General features: G+C 46.5%; 1 protein-coding gene across 5 annotated transcripts in view; it reads right to left on the bottom strand.

Annotated features, from left to right (window-relative positions):
- Positions 1-27,143, bottom strand: part of DCAF5 (DDB1 and CUL4 associated factor 5) — a 98,431-nt gene that overhangs the window by 29,471 nt on the left and 41,817 nt on the right. For all 5 annotated transcript variants that reach the window (XM_064143562.1, XM_064143590.1, XM_064143581.1 and 2 more), the window contains one exon: positions 14,108-14,321. In XM_064143562.1, coding sequence (XP_063999632.1) covers positions 14,108-14,321 — 214 coding nt within the window. The remainder of the gene's footprint in view (positions 1-14,107; positions 14,322-27,143) is intronic.

Here is a 27,143-nt window from a genome sequence, read left to right as displayed (position 1 = left end):
AACCTCCCTGCCGTGCCCAGGGACACCCTACCCTAGAGCAGGCTGCCCACGGCCTCAGCCAGCCTGGCCTTAAACACCTCCAGCCATGTGGCCTCAACCTCCTCCCTGGGAAACCCATTCCAGCCTCTCACCACTCTCATGCTCAACAACTTCCTCATCACATCCAGGCTGAACCTACCCACCTCCAGCTTTGCTCCATTCCCCCCAGTCCTGGCACTCCCTCACAGCCTAAAAAGTCCTTCCCCAGCTTTTTTATAGGCCCCTGTCAGATCCTGGAAGGCCACAAGAAGGTCACCTGGGAGCCTCCTCTTCTGCAGCCTGCACAGCCCCAACTCTTTCAGTCTGTGCTCACAGCAGAGCTGCTGCAGCCCTCTGAGCATCCTCCTGGCCCTGCTCTGGACACACTACAGCATCTCCACATCCTTCTTGTTAATGGGGCTCCAGAACTGGATGTAGATGTTGAACGAGACTGGTCCCAGGACTGATCCCTGAGGGACTCCACTTGTCACTGGTCTCCACTGGGACATGGAGCCACTCTTTGGGTGCAGCCATCAAGCCAGTTCTTTATCCATCCAGTGGTCCTCCCATCCAATCCATGTGTCACCAGGCTGGAGACCAGGATGTGATGCAGGAGAGCATCAAAGGCCTTGCTCAGGTCCAGGTAAATGACTTCAGTTGCTGCAACTCAGATCTACCAGTAAGTGCCACAAACATTGCCTGATAAAGTCATGCCCAGAAGCCTGATGCTGTTGGCAATGGGCTGCCAGCTGCAAACTTTTTATATTAATTAAGATTTTATTTTGATAGCTCTGCCAGCAGTTGTCACAAATGGATCATACAACCTAAAATACCCAACTATTTGGTATCTCTGCTATTCTAGAACCAGAGAACAGAAGCACAGAATGGTTGAGGTTGGAAGGGACCTCAAAGCTCATCCAGTTCCAACCCCCCCACCACAGGCAGGGACCCCTTCCACTAGAACAGGTCGCTCAAGGCCTCATCCAACCTGGCCTTGAAGACCTCCAGGGAGGGAGCAGCCACAACCTCGCTGGGCAACCTGTGCCAGTCTCTCACCGCTCTTGCTGTAAAACATTTCTTCCTAATATCTAGTTCAAATCACAGAATCTCTTAGATTGGCAAGCCCTTCAAACTCATCCAGTACAATCATTAGTTTCACACTGACAAGTCCTTGACTCAACCAAAGCCCTCAGCACAACATCTCATCACTGTGAATCGCTGTGGTTGGAAAGGAGCACCAGCATCAGCCAGTCCAACCTTCATCCCAGCAGCCTTCAGCACCAGACCATAGCCTCAAGCTCCACATCTACTCTCCTTTTAAACACCTCCAGGCATGGTTACTCCACCACTTCCCTGGGCAGCCTGTGCCAGTGCCTGATCACCTGCTCAGGAAAGAACTTCCTCCCAACAGCCAATCTAAACCTGCCCTGATGCAACTTGAGGCCATTTTCTCTTGTCCTAGCATTAGTAATCAGGGAGAAGAGACCAGCTCCAGCCTCATTACAACCTCCTTTTAGGTAGCTGTAGAGGGCAATAAGGTCCCCTCTCAGCCTCCTCTTCTCCACACTAAACACCCCCAGCTCCCTCAGCCGCTCCTCACAGCTCATGTTTGCCAGACCTCTCCCCAGCCTCGTCGTCCTCCTCTGCACCGCTCCAGAACCTCAATGCCTCTCCTATACTGTGGTGACCAAAACTGCTGCTGTCACGGTAGCACCCAGCATTGCTTTCCACTGTTTCCCTGTTAGGATACCTCTGGCATGCAGGCTCTCCTACTGTTCTCAGAATACAGAATTCCACCTCCACAGTCCTTTTGCCCATTTCTGTAAGATCAGGTGATAGGAGGGTGAAAAATGCTGCTTTTCAGAGAGAGATCAAGAGTCTGCCAGAAGCACAAGTTCACGACTGCAGCTACTGCAAGAAAGATGTGGCAGCTGAAGATTCAAGAGCAAACACTCAAGCTACTACAGCCAGAAATATGCTTCCTCCATGGTAATTGAATAAGAAACTAAGTTGCAATTAGTATTCTCTGAAGGACACAACAGGAAGCGAAGGCCTGTGGAGAGCACAGCTGGACTGATGATACTAGGACATTTACATTATCATCTGTGACAATTTCACTTTGATTCATTTATTATTGGTAGGATAATCAGCAAATAGTTTTCCACACTAGTTGAAAGCTGAAAAATACCAGCTTTCAACTATCAGGAACAGTTTGGCTAGTAGGACAAGGGAGGTTATTTTGCCCCTGGACTCAGCACCGCTCAGGCCACAGCTTGAGTGCTGTGTCCAGTTCTGGGCTCCTCCATTCAGGAGAGATGTTGAGGTGCTGGAAGGTGTCCAGAGAAGGGCAACAAAGCTGGTGGGGGGCCTGGAGCAGAGCCCTGTGAGGAGAGACTGAGGGAGCTGGGGGTGTGCAGCCTGCAGAAGAGGAGGCTCAGGGCAGACCTCATTGCTGTCTGCAGCTACCTGAAGGGAGGCTGTAGCCAGGTGAGGTTGGGCTTTTCTGCCAGGCAACCAGCAACAGAAGAAGGGGACAGAGTCCCAAGCTGTGCCAGGGGACATCTAGGCTGGATGTTAGGAGGAAGCTGTTGTCAGGGAGAGTGATTGGCATTGGAATGGGCTGCCCAGGGAGGTGGTGGAGTCGCCGTGCCTGGAGGTGTTGAAGCAAAGCCTGTCTGGGGCACTTAGTGCCATGGTCTGGTTGATTGTCTAGGGCTGGGTGCTAGTTTGGCCTGGATGAGCTTGGAGGTCTCTTCCAACCTGGTTGATTCTATGATTCTACAACCTGAGCTCTTCATACGATATCTGATGTCCGTCAGGAAAGACCATTATTTAAACCACCTGTTTCATTGTCTGCATTTCTGCTGCTGTACTTCACCAAGACTTCCAACATCAACATTTACAGTATTCACATGAACATGATATTAGACAGGGAAAAAGCAGCTGCTAATAATTAATACTGGAGATTTTCTAGAAGGGAAGAATCAGCTTCTGCATATAGTTGCTACCAACAATGACAGGAAAAGGCTTACAGATGCTGATTCAGAAGTTTGCCTTAGAAGGAAGAAAACTCTCAGGCATAGTTAAGAGTCTGCTGCTGGAGGAAACACAAATTCAGTCTGAGCTTCAAGTATGCATAAAAAGCTTCAAACAAACTATCATCACCAATCTGGCAGAATTACTTTGGACCAGCGCTCCCCACTCGTCCCACCCTACCTCTTCTCATTTTCTCTCTCCCCGAGGAAATTATAGCAGTTGATATCTGTAATTTGAGATTTAATCTGTTGCTGCTGTAGCCTTGTAACAGTAGCTTTAGCAGTGTACTTCACAAAGTACTACCACTCTGGGGAATTAGTTTTTCTTCTTACCACTGCCAGTCTGAAAGCTTTCAAAAATCCCACAAGCTCCATTTCCTCAGGTGCTACTGAAAATTGCACAGTTTAGTAAAATGGTATCCAGATAAGCTTTATTTCACATTTTCCATATGCACATTTCCCATTCCCACAACATTTCCTCTTATTTATGACCTGTATCAGAGAAACTGAGGCCATGAAGATGCTCAGTGGGCTGCAGCAGCTCTGCTACCAGGACAGGCAATGAGACTTGGGGCTCTGCAGCCTGAAGAAGAGAAAGCTTTCAGAGGACTTTATAGTAGGCTTCCAGCATCTGAAGGGGGCTACAGGAAGGCTGGGGACTACTGACAAGGTCTTGTAATGACAGGACAAGGGGTAATGGGTTTAAACTGGCAGAGGGGAGATTCAAACCGGGTGTTAGGAAGAAGTTCTTTCCAGTGAGGGTGGTGAGACATTGGCACAGGTTACCCAGGGATCTTCGATCCCATTTTGTGATTCTGTGATCCACAACCTCCCTGGAGGTGTTCAGGACCAGGCTGGATGAAGCCTTGAGTGACCTGTTCTAGTGGGAGGGGTCCCTGCCTGTGGCAGGGGGTTGGAACTGGCTGAGGCTTGAGGTCCCTTCCAACCTAAACCATTCTATGATTCCAAATATGGTACAGCAGACAGAGCAGCCATCACAACCATCTCCCACATAAACATCCATCCACATCTGCCATCACAAACCAACCCCACCTCCTCTTCTGGACCACGAGATACCAAAGAGTGCAAGCTAACATAAACTGTTGTGGTTGAAAAAGACCTCCAGAGCTCACTGAGTCCAACCACCAACCTATGACCATCATGGCCACAAGTTACTTGTGGCAGTACTTTTCCTACATACTATGAAACCCCTCCAAGTCTGATGTTTCATGTGCCTTCTTTGATCCCATTCTGTGATTCTGTGATCCACAGCCTCCCTGGAGGTGTTCAGTATCAGGCTGGATGAGGCCGTGAGTGACCTGTTCTAGTGGGAGGTGTCCCTGCCTCTGGTGGGGGGTTGGAACTGGATGATCTTTGAGGTCCCTTCCAACCTAAACCACTTGATGATTCCATACTTTTGGCCCTAGACAAGGGACCAGCAGACACAGATAGTTTTTACCAAAGTCTTTTGAGTGACCTTACCAACGCAGAGTGAAAACAAGAATGTAGGAGGCCTAGAACCCAACAAAATCCACTGGTATCAGTACAATCTGCTTCTCACAGAACTACTTTAAAGGGGATGAGAAAACCAGCTACAAATTAAAGCAAAAAAGTCAGGAACATCAACACATACACACAGATACAACTTTCTCTGTGCTTGCATATATAGAGAATCTAGCAACCACAAACTCAGATCCTGCTATACATTACGTTGTTTGTATGAGAAATGTTTTGACAGAACACAACAAGAATCTTGTTATGCCAAAGCTGCTCAACACATCTTCCTTACAAATGAGACTTGCCCTGCTGTTTTGATCCATTGCCAAAGAAAAATTACTGGTATTTCATTTACCACACGATCAGAATTTAGTAGTAAGTCTGTATTTACTGCAGGTAGAAAAGCCACAGATGCATTTTAAAATCATCTTTCTATTCAGTATCCACTATTCAGAGGGGAAACAAGGCAAAGACACATCTATGGAGGAGGAAAACACTTTTTTTCTAGTCAAAAACCATCAAGAAGCAAACAAACAGGGAAGGAGCAAGACAATACACTTTGCTTGTGATGAGCAACACCAAAAGAAGAAAAAACTGGAGTGTTTCCCACAGAGCAGAGCACTCCTTTCATTTCCTTGAACAATTAAGAAATAAACAGCAGTCTGTTGACCAAGTATTTCCATCTCTTTGTGATTCCTGCTCTTTCTCTAGAGCTGTTACCTTTGTATTGAAGAATCCAGGCTTTTAGTACAGAGCTCCCACTGGGTACAGACTGAAAAGCTGCTCTAATGATCATCTGCTCACCTCCTTGGTAGGTACATTCACCCCTACAGCCCTTGTGCCAGCCAGCACTCGTGACACAGTGGTGGTCTGGTTCAGCAGCTAGAACAGTAAAACCCCCATATGAATTGCAAAGAGTCATTCAATACATTTTAAAGTCATCAATTTCAACCAGCTTCTATAGGGATCAAGTGGGCACCAGTACAGTCCAGTATTCCTCTCTCAGTGGCTTATTTGTGCCCTCAGAGTGAAATCCCAGTCAGAGTGGCTGCCTCTTCTTTTAAAAGCTCCCACTTGTGACCGGCTATGAAGTTCCTCTCCCCAAGGCTGTTAACCAGGGTGTAGGGTTGGGAAGACAAGGAGTAGGCTTACTGACCTCACATTACATGCTGGAGTGTGTCCAGGAAAGGGCCAGGAGGATGCTGAGAGGGCTGCAGCAGCTCTGCTGCGAGCACAGACTGAAAGAGTTGGGGCTGCTCAGTCTGGAGCAGAGGAGGCTTCCAGGTGACCTTCTTGTGGCCATCCAGGACCTGAAGAGGGCCTCCAAAAAAGCTGGGAAGGGACGTTTTAGGCTCTCAGAGAGTGACAGGACTGGGGGAAATGGAGCAAAGCTGGAGGTGGGTAGGTTCAAACTAGACGTGAGGAAGAAGGTGTTGAGCATGAGAGTGGTGAGAGGCTGGAATGGGTTGCCCAGGGAGGTGGTTGAGGCCCCATGGCTGGAGATGTTTAAGGGTAGGCTGGCTGAGGCTGTGGGCAGCCTGCTCTAGGGTAGGGTGTCCCTGGGCACGGCAGGGAGGTTGGAACTGGCTGATCTTTGTTGTCCCTTCCAACCCTGACGGATTCTATGATTACTGCCTCTCAGTGACAAAACCTAAAGCAAGAAGGTTTTGTCACTGAGAGGGCACCCAGTGACAGAACAAGAGGACAGAGTCTCAAAGCGCACCTAGGCAAGTTCAGGCTGGACATTCAGAAGAAATATTTCATGGAAAGAGTGATTGGCATTGGAATAGGCTGCCCAGGGAGGTGGTGGAGTCCCTATCCCTGAGATCACAGTATCACAGTATCATCAGGGTTGGAAGAGACCTCACAGATCATCAAGTCCAACCCTTTACCACAGAGCTCAAGGCTAGACCATGGCACCAAGTGCCACGTCCAACCTTGCCTTGAACTGCCCCAGGGACGGCGACTCCACCACGTTTAAGAGGAGGCTGGATGGGGCACTTAGTGCCATGGGTTACTGTGAAGGGTTAGGTGATAGGTTGGACTCGATGATCCCAGAGGTCTTTTCCAACCTACTTAATTCTGTGATTCTGTGTGAAAGCCAAACCAGCAACAAGCTTTGCAAAACCTCTGGTTAAGAAATTCATTTACCTACAAGAGAGGATACCTATACAATCTTTCATCTGCTGCTCTGCAACACATCCTGTCTTTTACAGAGCATTTAACCAATTTAGAGAGTAAGCTACAACTCTTAGTTCACAGCATTGCAACAATTTACATGTGCTTGCTTTGAAAGCAGTTCTCTTTTTTCCTACTAGATAGTACAGTGGTTTACAACCTTTCCTACTTGAGACACTTTTTCAGGAAGGCTGTAACAGGCACAAAAAAAGAGTTTAATTTTTTCCCATCTCAGCCTGAGAAGCAGGTAAGCCCAAAAGCCTTTTACTACAGAAACTTTGTTCCTTAGTACGAAGCATGAACTGGAAAAAGGAAAGCTGTGACACAGCAGAGTGGAGAAACACAAACAGTTCCTAGCACACAAAATTCAAAGCCAAAAAAAATTTGTATTCTCACTCCCTAAATTCTTAATCTTATAAGCAGCCAACTCTGTGTGCAGCAGTTTCAAATGCTTACAGAAGCATCGTCAGGAATAATCCATCAACATTTTTACAGCTGCCTTTTTGCCACGCAGAAAGGCCATAGCAGTAATTATATTCATGAACAAAAGCAACTTAGAAACCTTTCTTGTGGATTTCTATGGCAGGGGAAATATTTCTATTACAACCAGCAATAGAACAAGGGGACAGAGTCTCAAGCTGTGCCAGGGGGAGATCTAGGCTGGGTGTTAGGAGGAAGTTCTTGCCAGAGAGAGTGATTGGCATTGGAATGGGCTGCCCAGGGAGGTGGTGGAGTTGTTGTCCCTGGAGGTGTTGAAGCCAAGCCTGGATGAGGCACTTAGTGCCATGGTCTGGTTGATTGGCTAGGGCTGGGTGCTAGGTTGGACTGGATGAGCTTGGAGGTCTCTTCCAACCTGTTTGATTCTGTGATTGTATTTGAGCATGAGGGGGACTCTTCTACACATGGCTGAAACCACACATACCCCAGTTGCTCTCTTGTCTTCTTAAGCCATCTGTTCCTTGCCTTTTTCCAAGCACCAAATCACATATTCTATTGGTCAAAACTCTTCAGAATTCAGTCACTTCTTCAGTATCTAGGCAAAGCTTAGTTCTAACAACTGAACCAGGAGCACTGTTGATGCAGCACCCATTGTGGATCCCTCTTAGCAGCACATTCCTGCTCACTGCTCCTTCTCTCTCCCCAGTCAAGCCATGCTACTAATCTCCATATTTCCTGGGACACACTATGAGGAAAGCTTCCCAAGTCAGAGTCTCACTCCACAAGAATCACCTTCAGCATATGTACCTTTGGGTTACTGCATTATGGTCCTGCACAGGTCTAAAAACCTGGGCCCCCAAGAGCTTACAGGAACGTAAAAGAGAAAGGAAACAGAAGCTGGGGTTGCAGGATGACCTGGGGAATGAGGGAAGAGGTGATCAAAGTAAGAAGGGTTAAAAGAAGATTCCCAGCCTCTTCTGTCAAGGCCCTGACCCTGAAGAGGCATTTTCAGTGCACCTCTCCCATGTCAATTACCAAAAGCGACACAACTAAAGCATTTCATAGGCAGATACATTATTAATCTGTATGTTGTATATGTATGCAATGTTATGCACATAGCTGGGATTTAAAATGCCATTAAAAGTAAACCACAAACACAACCTCATCAGTAATTCTTCAGAGAAGCCAATTTAAGATAGAGCAAGACATCGATTTTCTTCTTACCCAAGCATAGCAGTGCATTTGCAACCTGAGCACTTTCCATGTACTATGAAATGCTGACTGCAACAAGCCACTATTCATTAAGAAGTCTTCTATGCACAGGAAAATCATAGAGGAAAAAAATATATCCCTTTCTTCTTTAGTTCTTAAAGCTACACACTGAGCAGTACTGCTTCCTGAGATAACAGCCATTAGGTTAAGATGGCACACAAGAGAAGTTCTAATTCTTTACAAAGGCAATGCACATTCAGATAGTACAGACACCTATACAGCTGCTCTTGGAAGGATTATGTTCATGTCATAATTCTGTCCTGCTGAAAACTGAATTGTCCCTGACCAGGGCTATTTACAACACAGGCTTCAACATAATGAAGGTTGTAACTTTATAGGGAGTTGGAGCAGTCTGCAGCACTGCGAGTGGTGCATTCCTGAAACTCTCCTATACCAGAGTAATGTCAACAGAAAAGGCTGAGTGCTGATGTAATGTCTGAGGGCATGCCAGAGTCAAGACATTTTTTGTTTGATTCACAGGGTACAAGCTATCTCTTCCCACCCCCACCCTTTTTAAGGCAGGCAATAAGCAGTTGATTTTATAGCCCCGATTATTACGGAGCCTCACATTATCTGCACAGTGGAAAAAAAAGGAATGAGCTGATAGCATTCACCACTGTGACAGGCAACAATTCTTGAGCACAGAAAAAGCTTTTGGCCTTTTACTTATGATGAGGGGGGTGTGTTTCATGGCTCCTTTTTTGCTGCTGCCCATCACTACAGCCTCTGAGAATTCTACACTTAAGAACATGTTTGGGTACCTGAAGCCCCTCAGTAACTCCTGTATCCTCTGATCCAAGAAGACACTTCCATAGCAGCCTAGCAACTAACAGCACTTCCCAAATTCTAAGGCTAACAAGAAGAATGGAAACTCTGCCAATACCTTGACACAGCTTGAGATTCTCACAGATTTTATGACGTGTGTGCAAACAGACACTTGTGGACACAAAGGCAAAGTCAGTAGGAGTCAGGTGCATAAACAAAGTGCCTTTAAAATTCTGGGCCTGGACGTCTGTGCCAGGAGGGCAGATAAATTACACTCTCACGTACATCTCTACAGCCAACAGAGGGAGTGAGCAGCTGAGTCAGTATGATCCATCCAGCCTATCTCACCATGCTGCTTTCTACAGCTCTATGAGGCAAGTGAGCTCCCAGGTAACGGAAACAGCATCCGCTTTTGAATGTACTCATCTACCAACATCAGAGCTCTCCAGCAAACAAAGATCAGCTTCCTTTGTAATTTTAACTAATCCTGTGTATGTGTCCAGTTCTGGACTCCTTAATTCAAGAGAGATGTAGAGGTGCTGGAAGGCGTCCAGAGAAGGGCAGCAAGGAAGCTGGTGAGGGGCCTGGAGCACAGCCCTGTGAGGAGAGGCTGAGGGAGCTGGGGGTGTGCAGCCTGCAGAAGAGGAGGCTCAGGGCAGACCTCTTTTCTGTCTACAACTACCTGAAGGGAGGCTGTAGCCAGGTGGGGTTGGGCTCTTCTGCCAAGCAACCAACAACAGAACAAGGGGACACAGTCTCAAGCTGTGCCAGGGGAGGTCTAGGCTGGATGTGAGGAGGAAGCTGTTGTCAGAGAGAGTGATTGGCATTGGAATGGGCTGCCCAGGGAGGTGGTGGAGTCACTGTGCCTGGAGGTGTTGAAGCAAAGCCTGGATGAGGCACCTAGTGCCATGGTGTGGTTGATTGGCTAGGGCTGGGTGCTAGGTTGGACTGGATGAGCTTGGAGGTCTCTTTTAACCTGGATGACTCTATGACCTTACACTAGGTTCCAGCTCTAATCTACATGTGTAATTGGAACTGGGTTCTGCATTAAAGGCAGTCCTTAAGGATCACACATAGCATTGACAATCTTGGGCAGCTGGATTTGAGCACTACCAGACAGTTACAGACATACACAGCTGGACCACATGTTGACATTTTCTGCAACTTAATTATCTTCTTCCCTTCCAGTTAGAGGATGAGTACCAGCAGGTATTTAAATGTCAAATCCTACACCTCTCTAATGTTTTACATCAAACTTTATCTGCCCAATTAGGTTCTTACAGCATTTATAAAGACTGACCTGTTGGAAGGAGAAAAAGATTTAGGGGTCCTAGTGGATGGGAGTATGGCCATGAGCCAGCAGTGTACACCTGTGGTCAGGAGGGCCGATGCCACTCTGGGTTGGCTTAGAAGGGCTGTGGTTAGTAGATTGAGACATTTTCTCCTGCCCCTCTACTCTGCCCTGCTGAGGCCACATCTGGAGTACTGTCTCCAGTTCTGGGCCCCTCAATTCAAGAGGGACACAGAACTGCTTGAGAGAGTCCAGAGCAGATGATTAAGGGAATGGATCATCTCTGTTACAAGGAGAGCCTGAGGGAGCTGGGGCTGTGCTTCTTGGAGAAGAAGAAACTGAGATGTAAAGGTGAATGACAGGAAGCTGGAGACAGGCTCTGCTGGGTGATGCCTGATGACAGGACAAGGGGCAATGAGTGGGAGCTGAGGCATAGGAAATTTCATTTAAACATGAGGTGGATTTTTTTCCCTGTGAGGGTGACAGAGCACTGAACAGGCTGCCCAGGGGGGTTGTGGAGTCTCCCTCTCTGCAGATATTCAAGACCTGCCTGGCTGTGTTCCTGTGTGATCGAGTATAGGAGATCCTGCTCTGGCAGGGGGTTGGACTGGATGAGCTTTGAAGGTCCCTTTAAGCCCCTGACATTCTGTGATTATAGAAATCAGAACAAAAGACATTTAAGTGGTTAGTAGCATTATGTGCTACTACTTATCTGAACCAAAACAGTATCAAGGTTTTTAACAACGCAGGCTTCCAAAGTACCAGGTTGGGCTGGATGATCTTGGAGTCTCCTCCAACCTGGTTGATTCTATGATTTCTATGATTCTACCTCATCAACCCAACACAGAACAGCCACATTCTCCCCCATTAACACCTTACTCATAAGAAAATGGCTCAGAAAGCAAACCAGACATGTCTTCTGCAACAGATGAGAATCTACACTGCATGTCAGAGTGTGTACAGGTCTACTCTGACATTCAGAGACGTGAAGAGTATCACCTTTAGGCTGACTAAACAATGCACCACAGATCATTAGCAGTCTTCTTCTTGAACAATCCACATCATTTATATTTGCCCCTTATTTATAGCACACCACTCCTTTGAGATGGTTCCATTATTGCATTTTCACATCCCTTCTGCCAAAACCTATGTACAGCTCAGAAATACACTGCTCGACTTCAGTGATCCAAATGTTATTGCCTACTTGTAATCTTAAAGAAGCTCAACTCTGCCTCCTGCAGTAGCAACAATGGAATTAATGAGGCTATTCAGATGGCAGGAACGTTGTTAATGACAGTTATCATTTCCAGATCTCAGGTCTATACTATCATGGCTTGAAAATCCTTTTTTGTCTTTAGACAGTATATTGGCTACTACACGCAGCTGTCCAAATACTATATCCAGCTCTAAAATCATACAAAGTACTGTTAGTCACTTCGTGTGATCTATTTCTTTGTGGTTAGTAGTAGGGACAGAGTGCTGCCTCAGCAAAGTAAGAAACTACTCCATCCTAGCCACCTGCTGTCACCACTTAGAGAAAATCCAAACTAAAGAGACCCACAATCTGATCCAGTAGTGTAATATTAAAAGAGAAACATTAGGATTTGAAATAAGAAACAATAACTCTATAAATCTGCAGTATTATGATTTTCTGGGATTGTCTCTACTGCACACAGTAGCAAAACTGAAATGAAAGGAAGGAAAATGTTTCCTTACATGTAGATAATATTTGTAGAATCATAGAATCAACCAAGTTGGAAGATACCTTCAAGATCATCCAGTCCCACCTATCACCCACTCCTAAAGGTTATGACAGATGTTTCTGAGGTGAACTCCTGACAAAGAAAATAACCATGACAAGGAAGTTTCTATTTTCTTTAGAATCATAGAATCAAACAGGTTGGAATAGACCTCCAAGCTCATTCAGTCTAACCTAGCACCCAGCCCTAGCCAATCAACTGGAGCACAGCACTCAGTGCCCCAGCCAGGCTTTGCTTCAACACCTCCAGGGATGGCAACTCCACCACCTGCCTGGGCAGCCAGTTTGGGTTGGAAGAGACTTTCAAGACCATCCAGCTCTAACCCTCTGCCACGGGCAGGGACACTCCCCACCAGCCCAGGCTGCTCAAGGCCTCATTCAACCTGGCCTTGAACACCTCCAGTGAGGGCAGGCCCACAGCCTCCCTGGGCAACCTGTGCCAGTGTCTCCCCACTCTCACTGGGTAGAATTTCTTCCTACTCTCCAGTCTCAATCTACCCTCAGGATTCATTCCATTCCCCTTTGTCCTGTCACTCTCAGCCCTTGTCAAATGTCCCTCCCCAGCTCTCTTGGAACCCATTCACAGGATCACAGGATGTTAGAAGTTGGAAGGGACCCAATGAGATCAACCAGTCCAACCCCTCTGCCACAGCAGGACAATACTATCTAACACAGATCACACAGGAACACATCCGTACAGGCCTTGAAAGGCTCCAGAGAAGGAGACTCCACAACCTCTCTGGGCAGCCTGTGCCAGTGCTCTGGGACCCTTACAGGAAAGAAGTTCCCCACCATGCTGAGGCAGAACCTCTTCTGCTGCAGCTTCCATCCATTGCTCCTTGTCCTATCCCAGGGAGCAGTGAGCAGAGCCTGTCCCCCCTCTCCTGGCCAGCCCTCAGATACTTATAAACATTGATCAAATCCCCTCTGAGTCTTCTCTTTTCCAGACTAAACAGCCCCAGGTCCCTCAGCCTCTCCTCATCAGCCATGCCCTTCAGTCCCCTCATCATCCTCGTAGTCCTCGGCTGGACCCTCTCCAGCAGATCCCTGTCCCTCTTCAACTGGGGAGCCCAACATTGAACTCAGTATTCAAGATGAGGTCTCAGCAGGGCAGAGTAGAGGGACAGGAGAACCTCTCTTGATCTGCTGGACACACTCCTCCTAATACACCCCAGGATCCCATTTGCCTTCTTGGCCACAAAGGCACATTGCTGTGCCATGGGTAACTTGTTAGCCACCAGGACCCCCAGGTCCCTCTCCACAGGGCTGCTCTCCAGCAGTCACCTCCCAGTCTGGACTGCTGCAGTTTATTATTCCTCCCCAGGTGCAGGACTCTGTACTTGTCCTTGTTGAACCTCATCTGGTTCCTCTGAGCCCTGCTCTGTCTGTGCAGGTCTCTCTGGATGGCAGCACAGCCTTCAGCTGTCTCAGCCAAACCTCCCAGCTTGGTGCTGTCAGCAAACTTGCTGAGCAGACTCTGTCTGTCTGTGCCCTCATCAATGTCACTGATGAAGTTGTTGAACAGGACTGGCCCCAGCACTGATCCCTGGGAGATTCATTCAGGTACTGGAAGGTCACAGTTCTAAAATCTGAGCAAAAAGGCTCCTGCATTTTTTTTCTTGTGAATATCACCTTTCAAGTATTAGGTCATACCAATCAAGAGGTAAAATTATCACGTTCTTTGGTATGTGTTTATCTTCTTTCAGAGCCTATACTGCAGAACACTTGTGAGATAAGCCTACACGTGCCTTGCCTCCTGCTTTATCTCTAGCATCAGAAAAAGAGCCTTACAGAAGTGTTTCCAAACACTCCTGGAAACCATGGAGATGTGGGAAAGTACTGCTTGCTTATTACCTGATCACGATCACCTGCAAAACAGCAGCTCTTCATCGTGCAGGAGTTGAAGTACCCTTGGTTGTCAAACTGGAAGACAGGCAGCCGGCAGTGGATGTCATAGAGCACTGGGGGAAGGCGCCGGCGCAGGGCCAGCAGCTGGGTCCCATTGCTGTTGAACCGGACACTCATGGCACTCTGAAGGGAGAGGTTCCCACCATAGCGGAGCAGTGAACTGGGATAAGGCAGAAGAAACAAGTGAGATGGACTGTGCATATAAACTGAACTGCTTAAAGGCAGAAGTCTCTTGTTAGCCTCACATGTAATTTCAAACAAACAAGCTCAGTTAACTCTTTATTTAGTTTCTGCTTCAAAGCACCAATTCCTGAAGAAACTTGATTCAAAAGCTGTATGGCCTACTATCAAAATGAAGAAACTTGATTCAAAAGCTGTATGACTGTTGTGGTAGGCCTGATAGGCCCAAAATAGGCTTATACATGTCCTGTCTTGCCTAGGCATGTTTTTCTGCTCCATCAGAGAGGCAAGCACAGAAACGGACACAAAAGAACCTGGAGCTGCTGAGTCTGGCCTGCCCAGGGTCCTGTGGTGTAAGGTACATACACTTAGCTTGTGCCTGCCTAGTACAAGGCCTGTGCTTTTCCCAAATTAGGGAAAAGAGAGCCTGTGGCTTTGCCTCATATGGTAAGGTTTGGCTAACTGCCATCCTGATTGGCTGTTCTGTGTCCAAAGGGCAATTAATCTGGGCCCACATTGATAAAAGGAGGTACACAGGTGAACAACTTGCCTTTGCTTCCCTGCTCTTTGCCTGCTCTCTCTGCTGTGCCCAGCCCTGCTGCCATTGCACACTGCCTTATTGCCTGCCTGCTAAACTCCACTGCTGCCAGTTACCAGGAGCAGACCCTGGATGTCTGCACACCATCAGCCTGTGTGGCCAGCGTGACATCGTGCTGAGACTGCACCACAGCTGCCTCTGCACCTGAAGGTCCTGCCTGGAATCCCTGGACACATGCACAGATCGTCCAGAAGAAGCCAGGAGACAAGGGCAGAGATTGGCTACATCCTGTCCCCAGAAGCCAGGAAGATTCAAGCCTCAACGTCCAACACGACAGAGTCCCCTGAAAGCATTTGGGAACTGTCTGGACTGTGGCCAGCCCCCACAAGGGTAATAACAATAATCTGTGAGTAGATGTTTAAATGCCTCTCTGTAATTCTCTACTGTCTTCTGCCACAGAGTAGAAAGAGCTCCTTGAGCTCAGCTACTGGGCAAGCAGAATTTGACAGTGGGAATAGTCTCTTCCAGTTCAATTAATGTTTCTGTATTTTGCTGGTTATATTAGATGTAGATAATATCCATAGAATGTTTCCATCACCGTGTAAGAGCCAAAACATTATTAAAATCAGTGGTGGGGGGTGGCAGAGTTCTGAATAGCAACATTCATAAACAGTACTCATTTTGGAAGATATCGTCTCACATCAATTAATTACCCCTCTGCAACAATGACCTACTACCAAAATGCTAGGACGGTAAATCTCCAGAAGGACAAAGTTAAACCCTGCACAGTTTTCTTAATAACAAATGCCATTTCCCACACAGCAACCAAGTCTCCTAGAACAGGCTTTAAAAGGCTGTTCTTGCACTTTAAGGATGCCTGCATTTGAAACTGACCCTACCATCACTCAGCTCTTTTTGTTCAGCTGGTAGCTGAGTCCAGCCAGCCCAAACTTAATTTCTTCCTCTGCCTGGCACCAGAAAGCATTTTCTGATTGTAGGTACTCAGAACATTAACTCACTGCTGCTTTTATTTACATTCCCACAGGGCATCAGAGGATGTCTGAACTCTACAATCAACTCCAGCTGTCATAAAAGTCTGTCTTACTAACCAGTTACTGCAAGACATGCTAAAATAAGTCATTTGGCAATACTTTTAGATGAAGCAAATTTGAGATTAGCTAAGTAGGCAAGACAATCATGCTACCATGTGACACCACCACCTAAAACTCTCATGAGGTTGAATTAGCCACTTTCCTTGGACCACATAAGGCTGTTTGATCAGAGCTGGAGTGCTTGCGTCAGTTCTTATTGACAGACACAAGACAAAAAGCAGAGGGGTCACGAGTTTCCACACTTCTCTTTAAAACAATAACACAACATGTAAACTGTACCACCCAGGAAACTAAAGAGAATGAAAGCATATCCAAAACTCAGATTGCTTTGTAGGGACTTTCCTCTCCTCCCTGTCCCCACCAAAGACTTGATTCAATCCCTGTATTTGATTTTGGAAAGGAAAACACAGGAGGATATTGTATCACTTTTTTGTTCAGAGCTTGACCTTTTGTTAACAGGTTTTGAGCAATCCCCATCAAAGCTTGTGAAGAGCTACACATTCCAGATCAGACAAAGCATGCCAGATAGAATTTACAGAGGGAAGTCCACTCATAGATTTTAACACATTTTACTTTCTGATGTAACTCTTTGCCCCAACGTTTGTGCAAAATGAGTCAATCTCCATAGAGGGGAAGCCACATTCCAGGCAGGCTGTTGCATGCATCATTGTGTGAGTTGCTGTGAAGTCTAAAAGCTATTTTCCTAAGACAGAGTTAAACAAAGCCAAAAAATAAATGGAAGACTCCACATGATGAATACACTAGAAATAGACTGGTCTCACACAAATGGACTTTGTGAATGAACTGAACAGACAGAGCCAGGGTGCCACAACAGAACCAGAAGTCACATTTTCAAAGCCAACTAAAAAAAGCTTCAAACTGGGCACTAAAACTTCAGAATGCCTGCATCAGCATGACGAGTCCTGCTCGCTCATGTGGAAGCATTCTCCTCCTCACAGGCAAAGCTGCTGAGCTTCTCCTAATGCTGTTTTATTGATTTTAATAAAAACCATGAGAGCAAGTAATACTAGAACCAGAGCCTTAGAGCTCATCAGCCCTAGTTTCTGTTCAGCAAGATCAATGAAGTATTCAGCCAGCTCAAAATATTTAGTCAGCCAGTAAAAAAGTAAGTTCAATCAAAACCAATCTCACAAACCTGAAGACTAATAAAACCCAAAAGACACCTGACTTGTTTTCTGCCCTTCCTCCTCTCCTGGTAAGTTCCTGCAAGTCAATTTTTTTTGGTTGTGGAAGTTTCCACTTTAAAAAAAAAAAAAAAGCCAAACAAAAAAAATCCTTCCCCATCTTCAAGACAGACAGAAGACAGGACAGACAGACAACACAACAGACTTTTTTTTTTCATAAAAAGCACATTAGTCCTCCTCTACAGAAAAGAAAATTGTACCATCTGCATCAGCTGCTCTCATCCATTCTCCTCCTCAATCTAAACCACAGCCTGGAATTCTCTCCTGTCCAAAGGAAATGCCACATCCTTTCAAATCCTCAAGCAAAGCTTCCATGGTTACTATTAGAGAATCATAGAATCAGTCAGGATTGGAACCACCAGGATCATCTAGTTCCAACCCCCCTGCCATGGGCAGGGACACCCTACCCTAGATGGGGCTAGCCAGAGACTCACTATGCCCTGTTTTAAGTATTTGAGATTCTATTTTATAGCAATACCAGTGCAATACTAACTTCCATTCTGCTTACAGATCTTTTTTATTAAGCTCCTAGAGCAGTTAATGTCATCAAAAAGACCTCCTGGAGTAGAATTCTGTATTGTTTCAGGAACTTTGGTGAAACAAAGCTCTAAAAAGCATCTTTTACTTTAGAAATTAAATCACAGGATGACAGGATAGTAGGTCAACAAGATCAAGTCCAACCTCCCTGCCACAGCAGGACCACACAATCTAGCTCAGGGCACACAGGAACACATCCAGACAGGCCTGCAAAAGCTCCAGAGAAGGAGACTCCACAACCTCTCTGGGCAGCCTGTGCCAGTGCTCTGGGACCCTTCCAGGAAAGAAGTTCCCCCTTGTGCTGAGCTGGAACCTCCTGTGCTGCAGCTTCCATCCATTCCTGCTTGTCCTATTCCAGGGAGCAGTGAGCAGAGCCTATCACCATCGTTCCCTCCCCCCCGACCCCCAGCCCTCAGATGTTCATAAACATTGATTAAATCCCCTCTCAGTCTTCTCCAGACTAAGCAGGCCCAGGTCCCTCAGCCTCTCCTCATCACGCAGTGCTCCAGTCCCCTAATCAGCTTCACAGCCCTCCACTGGACCCTCTCCAGCAGATCCCTGTCCCGCTTCAACTGGGAAGCCCAAAACTGAACGCAGTAAATCAAAGTAAGAAAAGCTAGAACTTCAAAAGTCATATAATACACACACATAAGAAGTCCAGAATCAAGAAGCTGCATAGTTAAGAGCCTTCAAAAGTTCTATAGCTTTGCCTACCTCATACACTCACTCCACACAGCTCAGCCACACGCTTAACAGCCACAGTTTGTGCAGGGGGGACAGGCTCTGCTCACTGCTCCCTGGGGTAGGACAAGCAGCAATGGGTGCAAGTTGCAGCAAAAGAGGTTCCAGCTCAACACAAGGGGGAACTTCTTTACTGTAAGGGTCCCAGAGCACTGGCACAGGCTGCCCAGAGAGGCTGTGGAGTCATCTCCTCTTGAGCCTTTAAAGGCCTGTCTGGATGTGTTCCTGTGTGACCTGAGCTAGATTGTGTGGTGCTGCTCTGTCAGGGGGTTGGACTTGATCTCCTTAGGTCCCTTCCAACCCCTAACATCCTGTGAGCCTGTGTTGCAGTATCTTAAATATTTGGGTCAAAAGAAAAAAAAAACCCAACAACAGAAATGTCCATAACCCCCTCAAATTCCACACTAATAAAGAGAGTGGGCTAAGTTTGACTGATAGGAAAAGAAATTCTACAGTAGACATTTGTCATTCTTACAGAAGAGTAACATGCTGGTGACTTCCCCCACTTGCCTCACTTCTGTCCCCAGGAATCAGACTTTATAACTCCACTGCATTCCAAGACAGTGGCTGCTTTCCCTGCTGTGCTGTGTCCTGCTTGCTTCCTCTCTGCCTCCTTGAAAGGAGTTAAATTAGCAGCTACAGAAAGAGGCAGTAGGTAGTCAGGTGGGCGTAAGAGACAAGCTAACACCAAAACTCCTCAACTGTCCATTTCTTGCTGCAAACAGAAGTATTTACTCCCTACTCCTACAAAACAATGTCTGAGAGATATGGTCTGAAGTTTGATCACAGGCTCACAGGATGTTAGGGGTTGGAAGGGAGATCATCCAGTCCAACCCCCCTGCCAGAGCAGGACAATGCTATCTAACACAGATCACAGAGGAACACATCTTGACAGGCCTTGAAAAGCTCCAGAGAAGGAGACTCCACAGCCTCTCTGGGCAGCCTGTGCCAGTGCCCTGGGACCCTTACAGTAAAGAAGTTCCCCACCATGTTGAGCTGGAACCTCTTTTGCTGCAACTTCCACCCATTGCTCTTTGTCCTATCATCCATCTCCAAGAAAGAAACTGGGGAGACTTAGATGTTTTAGTTTGTGGGTTTGGTTTGTTGGTTTTTTGTTTTACAGTACTAAAGAGGATTTCTGAATCAAGACACTCTGTAAACCTTGAAATTAATCAGAATTACAGCTTCTGCTCTTTCTCTTTTGAGGTGGGGAGGGAAGAGAAAGGGTACAGGTATGTTGACGCACATTCCCTGTTCAAACGACAATCTTGACTTTCCCAGCTGCATCATTGTGCCACTCTGTATCTCAGTCAGTGTTTTCTTCGTGCAGGATTACACAGGGTGGCGTAGACATGTTTGGATATGTTACTCATGTTACAACTGCCACTGCTGCCTGCTTCTTAGTGTTCACCCTAGCAAAGGAATTTCAGAGGCAACACCTTCTTCCAGTTACTACACAGTTTACTGATGACTCACACTAAAAGCAATACTCTCTTCTTGAGGACACAGACTGTGACAGCAAGTAAGGAACCAGGAGACAAGCCTAAAGGGGCACCTCTGAACAAGACGGAGTCCTTTCTGCCGGAGGCATTGTCTTTGTGAATCCAGAGTCAGACTACTCTGGGATTTTAGTCTGCTTCCAAATTTGGCTCAGCCAGCCATGGAATGCTGATGTTGCCTACCATCTCTGGAAGCAATATAAAGACAGACACATGCACATCTGAGGTTTTATAAAAGTCAATTTTGTATGACTAAGAGAAACATTTAGCCCACAGATGGAATACTGCAATCCAAACACACATGCTGGAGCTGGAGGGAGGCTGAGGAGGGAAAGAAAGGAGGGTTATGTGCAAGAGAGTCATTTCCAAAGCTGGATACACTGCACACTGGCAGCACTCAGGTGTTAACCAAATACCACCTCAGCCAAACAATGGAAGGCTTTCAGTCCAAGACTAGCACTGGTAATGTAAATAAATCCCTTTCTACTGGCAGCTACAGAGGTAAGGGAAGAAGTAGCAGAACTTGCACTCAAAATGTGAAGGAAAATTCTGTACCTAAAACAAGTGTATCCCTCTCCTCCTCTCCCCCTTTTTTTTTTTGCTAAACCAAGAATTTATTTCATCCTGTTTTGAAAAATTGACTGCCTGAGTGGCAACCTAAGCTTAAAGCAGGCTGTTCAAAAGCTCACTTGGCAACAGAGAGAGGCCATTAACAGTGACAGGGGACCAGCATCTTGGTAGAAAGCAAATAAAAGCAGCATACATGACAGCATAGAACCACTGAATAAAACCACTGTGTAGCTTCTCCTTGTACGCTACACATAGAATCCACCAGGTTGGAAGAGACCTCCAACCTCATCCAGTCCAACCCAGCACCCAGCCCTAGCCAATCAACCAGACCATGATACTAAGTGCCCCAGCCAGGCTTTGCTTCAACACCTCCAGGGACAGCGACTCCACCACCTCCCTGGGCAGCCCATTCCAATGCCAATCACTCTCTCTGACAACAACTTCCTCCTAACATCCAGCTTAGACCTCTCCTGGCACAGCTTGAGTCTGTGCCCCCTTGTTCTGTTGCTGCTTGCCTGGCAGAAGAGACCAACCCCCACCTGGCTACAGCCTCCCTTCAGGTAGTTGTAGGCAGCAATGAGCTCTGCCCTGAGCCTCCTCTTCTGCAGGCTGCACACTCCCAGCTCCCTCAGCCTCTCCTCACAGGGCTGTGCTCCAGGCCCCTCACCAGCTTTGGCGCCCTCCTGTGGACACCTTCCAGCACCTCAACATCTCTCTTGAATTGAGGAGCCCAGAACTGGACACAGCACTCAAGGTGTGGCCTGACCAGTGTTGAGTACGGGGACAGAATAACCTGCCTTGTCCTGCTGGCCACACTGCTCCTGAGCCAGGCCAGGATGCCATTGGCTCTCCTGCCCATCTGGGCACACTGCTGCCTCATCTTCAGCTCCTCTCTACCAGTACCCCCAGTTCCCTTTCTTCCTGGCTGTTCTCAGCCACTCTGTCCCCAGCCTGTACAACCCCCTGCTTGGGGTTGTACATCTGACAACAAACTGCAGTAGAGAAGCTGTTCTTGGGAAATGAGTGTCATTTAAGAGGGAGCAGGAAGGAAGGAAGGAAGGGAGAAAGTGTTGATATCATAAACAGCAGCGTGTGAAACTAACTTAATGAAAGAATGACCTTAAAAGGAAAAAATGAATCGAATGCTTGTAACTAATACACATTATTTCATGCAAATCTGCTCGTCAGCATTGCTGGAACCACAAAATTGAGGAACTTCCAACTGCCTAAAATGAGCTGGGATGAAACTTGGCAAAAAAGAATTCTGGTCTGGAAAATTGCAGGAAAGTTTGGGGTTTTATTTGGAAGAAAGTTACTCTGTGTGTGTGCATTTAAAAAAAAACTCACAGTTGTTATTTTTTCTGGAGGAAACACTCAGAAAGAGACAAATTAGCCAATAATAGAAAAGCAATCACAGGACCAAATTGTTTGGTTGTTTGTTTTGTTTTTAAAGCTGTTTACAGGTTCCACGTAAGCATCAAGACCATTTCTCTGAAAAGCAGATAGGTCTTCTCAAAATGTATTTGAGTTTCTCTTTATGTATTCTGAAGTGTTATAAAATGTGAAGGAAGTCCACCAGTTTCATAGGATTGGAAAGGTCCATCAGCCATACTCAGGATTTCTTTTGTTCCCCAAAGTAACACGCTCACTGTCCCGACAAGCTCCTGGCACAGCTGGCAGCTCATGGATTGGACAGAGTCACTGTGATATGGGTCAAGAAGTGGCTGGAGGGCCGGGCCCAGAGTGTGATGGTGAATGGTGCCACAACCTTGAGAGATTATTTGGTCCATTCCCCTGCCAGAACAGAATCACTCAGAGCAGATCACAGTGGAACACATCCAGGCAGTTCTTGAATATCTCCAGAGAGGGAAACTCCACAAACCCCCTAGGCAGCCTGTTCCAGTGCTCACAGGGAAAAAAATTCCTCCTCAGGTTCACATGGAACCTCCTCTGCCTCATCTTCCACCCACTGCCCCTTGGCCTGTCACTGGGCATCACAGAGAAGAGCCTGGCTCCAGCCTCCTGGCACTTGCCCCTTACAGATTTATAGACATCAATGAGGTCACCCCTTAGCCTTCTCCTCTCCAAGCTAAAAAGCCTCAGCTCCCTCAGGCTCTCCTCATTAAGAAAGATGTTCAGCTTCCTCACTCGTTTTGGTGGCTCTGCGCTGGACTCATCAGCATAAAAAGGAATCCACCATCACTAACAAAACTTCTGTGCAGAGCAAACTCTAAGGTAAACAGAAGCTTCACACACAACCCCCTCCTCCAAATCAGAAGGCAGTAATTTACTAATATTTTTTAATAAGAGAGATTCTTATCTGATAACTGCCTTCAGAATCTGGAGCCTGAGAACATCAAACGTCACCAGAATTGCAGACCTGGAGCCGCCAGACTTTGCAACAGCAAAGGCTTGCATGATTTGGCTCTTATGATTTAATGCTAATGCTGTTCCACCAGTGATCTCAGAGTTCTCCAGAAAGTGTTGTTTTCCTTTATTCTGCCTCCATTCACAGGGAAAAAAACACTACAGAGTTTTCAGTAAGATGACAAGAGCTGAGGCAAAAAGTATATATTAAACTTGCCCCCAGTCTGTATTACTTTTAAACATTAGCTCTGACATTACAGCCATGAAACAGAAGCAAATGACAAAACCAAACAAAAAACCTTCCTTTTTGTTTGAATATTTCACTTCTTACTCCAGCTCTATCCAAGGTCTGTTTGGGCCCGGAGGAGGCTCAGGGCAGACCTCATTGCTGTCTACAACTACCTGAAGGGAGGCTGTAGCCAGGTGGGGTTGGGCTCTGCTGCCAGGCAAACAGGAACAAAAGAAGGGGACACAGTCTCAAGTTGTGCCAGGGGAAGCCTGGGCTAGAGTCAGGAGGAAGTCGTTCCCAGAGAGAGTGATTGGCATTGGAATGGGCTGCCCAGGGAGGTGGTGGAGTCACCATCCCCGGAGGTGTTGAACCAAAGCCTGGCTGGGGCAATTAGTGCCATGGTCTGGTTGATTGGCCAGGGTTGGGTGCTAGGTTGGACTGGATGAGCTTGGACATCTCTTCCAACCTGATGAATTCTATCATTCTTAGTGTCCCAGACTTGCCCTTGCCACAGATGTGGCTCAGCAGGCAAAAGAGTGGACATTCCTGTTTTCTTTCTCTGCCTCCACCATCTAGGTGTTACTGTAATGGAAGTAATAAATGAGATGTAGTAGACAGTTCACAGGATCACAGGATATTAGTGGTTGGAAGGGACCCAAGGAGATCATCCAGTCCAAATCTCCTGCCAGAGCAAGACCATACAATCGAGCACAGATCACAGAGAAACAAATCCAGACAGGCCTTGAAAGGCTCCAGAGAAGGAGACTCCACAACCTCTCTGGGCAGGCTGTGCCAGTGCTCTGGGACCCTTACAGGATAAGAAGTTCCTCCTTGCGTTGAGCTGGAACCTCCTGTGCTGCAGCTTCCATCCATTGCTCCTTGTCCTATCCCAGGGAGCAGTGAGCAGAGCCTGTCCCCCCACTCCTGGTCCACAGCCCTCAGGTGTTTATAAACATTTATTAAACCCCCTCTCAGTCTTCTCCAGACTAAGCAGCCCCAGCTCCCTCAGCCTCTCCTCACAAGCCATGCCCCCTCCAGTCCCCTCATCATCCTTGTAGCTCTCCTCTGGACCCTCTCCAGCAGATCCCTGTCCCTCTTAAACTGGCTCAATAGTTTTGCAGGAGGGAAAAAAATAGGTAGATTAAAAAAGAAAGCAGGGAACACAAAGCAAAGATTAAGTGCCCACAAGGAAGCTAGTTAAACCACCTGATCATTTGCCTCTTTTCCAATCCCTAAATTCTACAGTGAGTCTATTGTTCAGCCTATTCAGAAATAGTACCTTGGAGGAGGGAGCACAGACTGTGAAAGAGAACCCTGCCCAGCTGAATCCAGCAACACACACGAAAAAATAGGTTCCATCAGATAACCAGACAGAGAAGATGCAAATCCAGTTAGACATGGCATGGGAAGATGACCTTCAGGCCAACTGAATGAAGAGAAGTTGTTTCCAAAATGAAGCACACACCTAAGTAAGTGTAACACAACACACACCAGAGAAAGTTACCTCAGCAGAATGAGTGTAGAAGCTGATCACTGATCCCCAAGAGTGAATGTTCTCACACCTCAGCGTCTACACTAAAGCAGACCCTATCAATACCGCAAGCCCACAAAGCAGCTTTTCCCACACACGTGTGCTGCTACTGTTGTATTGCATTAGGAAAGCTGAGCAGCACCAGCTAGGGATTTGTTCTCTCCTTCAATAACATCCATGCACACACCCTCTCTTCTTTTCTCTAGCTAAGCTGCATGAATTTTTAATTGACTACAACTAAAAACACTGAAATTGAGTAACAGCAAGCAGGAATTAGGCCTTTCTTTTGATAGGCAAAGTGGTAAGACTTGAGATGCTCCTATAAAAGCACAGTCCAATACTGCATCAGGAAAGCTTTTTACTAGTAAGTACAGGCTGAACATCAATTAAGTACAAGTAACTGAATGCAACTGCACATACAACTTGGTTCCACCACAGTTTCCCACAGGTTGATGTTTCAAAAGATTAACTCCCTTGCCTTACAATATGATTCACAGAATCAGTCAGGTTGGAAGGGACCACAAGGAGCAGCCAGTTCTAATCCCTCTGCCATGCCCAGGGACACCCTACCCTAGAGCAGGCTGCCTACAGCCTCAGCCAGCCTGCCCTTAAACACCTCCAGCCATGGAGCCTCAACCACCTCCCTGGGCAACCCATTCCAGCCTCTCACCACTCTCAGGCTCAACAACTTCCTCCTCACTTCTGCTCTGAACCTATCCACCTCCAGCTTTGCTCCATTCCCCCAGTCCTGGCACTCCCTCACAGCCTCAAAAGTCCCTCCCCAGATTTTTTGTAGGCCCCTTCAGATCCTGGAAGGCCACAAGAAGGTCACCTGGGAGCCTCCTCTTCTGCAGCCTGCACAGCCCCAACTCTTTCAGTCTGTCCTCATAGGTCAATGTTCTCCCAGTAAATACACTAACAGGATCTCTCCTCATATTCAGTCACCAATAATTCTTAAAAATCAAACAGAATTATAGTTTTAAACAAGTACCTCTTGTAACTTCTTTCCTCATTTTAATTCCCTTTCTCATTGAAATGAGGCCTAAGGGTGATTAAAGCAAAGCTTCTACGACCACAGACCTATTTTCCTTAAGAAAGAAGACCCCAAAAATCCCATTACACTTGGAACAGATTGGAATTTGGTAGTTTTAAAATGTGCATTGCAAGGACAGCATTTTGCACTTTAAATCCTTGCTTTAGTAAGACCTGTGTGGTAGAGAATTTCAAAGCCAATAAAAACATTAAACATCATGAGGCTTTTGAAGCAAGCAGTATTCCCATTCCTTGACACAGGAAAAACCTAGGGCAAGCCAGGTCAGACAACAGACCTACCCAGCACTCTGAAACAAACCCAGGTTTCCTGAATTCTTGTTTACGGCATCAAGCTACTTCTATTGTTGCAAACTATAAAACCCACATAGCAGTGATGCTTCTGGGAGCACAGCAGCTTGCTGTGATGGTTTGGGTGTTACCTACTCCCCCACACTTAAGAAAATCACCCAGACTAGACTCAGCCACTGGAAATTAAAGAATGAAGCTTTATAGTCACAGCTTAGCACAAGATAGAAGCAGATATTTACAATCTATACAGCTATAGACAGAAATAGACAAGTTAAAAGTAATACAGAAAGACATCAGCCTTGCCAGAAACCAGAGTCCCCAGGAGGGGCTCCCAACCACCCTTTTGTCTTCTTCCCACCCCTCTGCCTTACCCCAGACTTTGCCTTATGCTCAAGGTGAGTTTGGAGGATTGGCTAGGGGAGTTAGGAAGCAGAAAGATTAGTCAGGCAGATGGCAGGTTAGAGAGAGAGAAGTGCATGCAGCCAGAGCCCAAGAGCAACTCATTTATCTATGTTTATGTTCTTGTTTTTATACATCTCAGCAAACCTGAGTGCAGCAGACACCAGCACTGTTTCCTTTTCACAATTTATAGTCTATTTCTTCTCACCAAAATATTCTAGCTAGGCTCAAACCAGCACACTAGCTTCAAGTGCCTGGCCAGAACCAAAGCAGGGCTAGTGTAGGGTTGATGGTCATGTGAGAATGTTTAATCTTCAAAGCAGAAAATCCCACCCCTTATGATGAAGGGTTGTCTGCAATGGATAGTGTTAGCTAATAAAGGCTTGAGAAAACTACTGAAACCAAGACAGGAAAAGCTGAGCAGGAGTCACCACAGCCCTGAGAACAAGAAAGAATTAAAGGCTACACTACTAACAGCACATGTTTTTATGACACGATTTGAACCTCAGTACTCCCAAAGTCAGTTGTGTGTCACATGAACAGATCTGAGGATGCTCAAGTCAGAAAAAAAAAAAAGTCTTATCACTGGAAAAAATGTCAATGATCTTCACTTAGCACATCAGTGGCCCAACCTCAATACCAGCCTAATCAGTAGAATAGAGAAGCTAAACTCTCCATCCCAAAAGGCATTAACCAAGTCAGGAAGAAAGCAGAACTGCAAATGAGGCAAGAA

Source organism: Pogoniulus pusillus, chromosome 1 (assembly GCF_015220805.1).
Source record: "Pogoniulus pusillus isolate bPogPus1 chromosome 1, bPogPus1.pri, whole genome shotgun sequence".
NCBI lineage: Eukaryota > Metazoa > Chordata > Aves > Piciformes > Lybiidae > Pogoniulus > Pogoniulus pusillus.
This window is presented reverse-complemented; position numbering and strand designations above follow the sequence as displayed.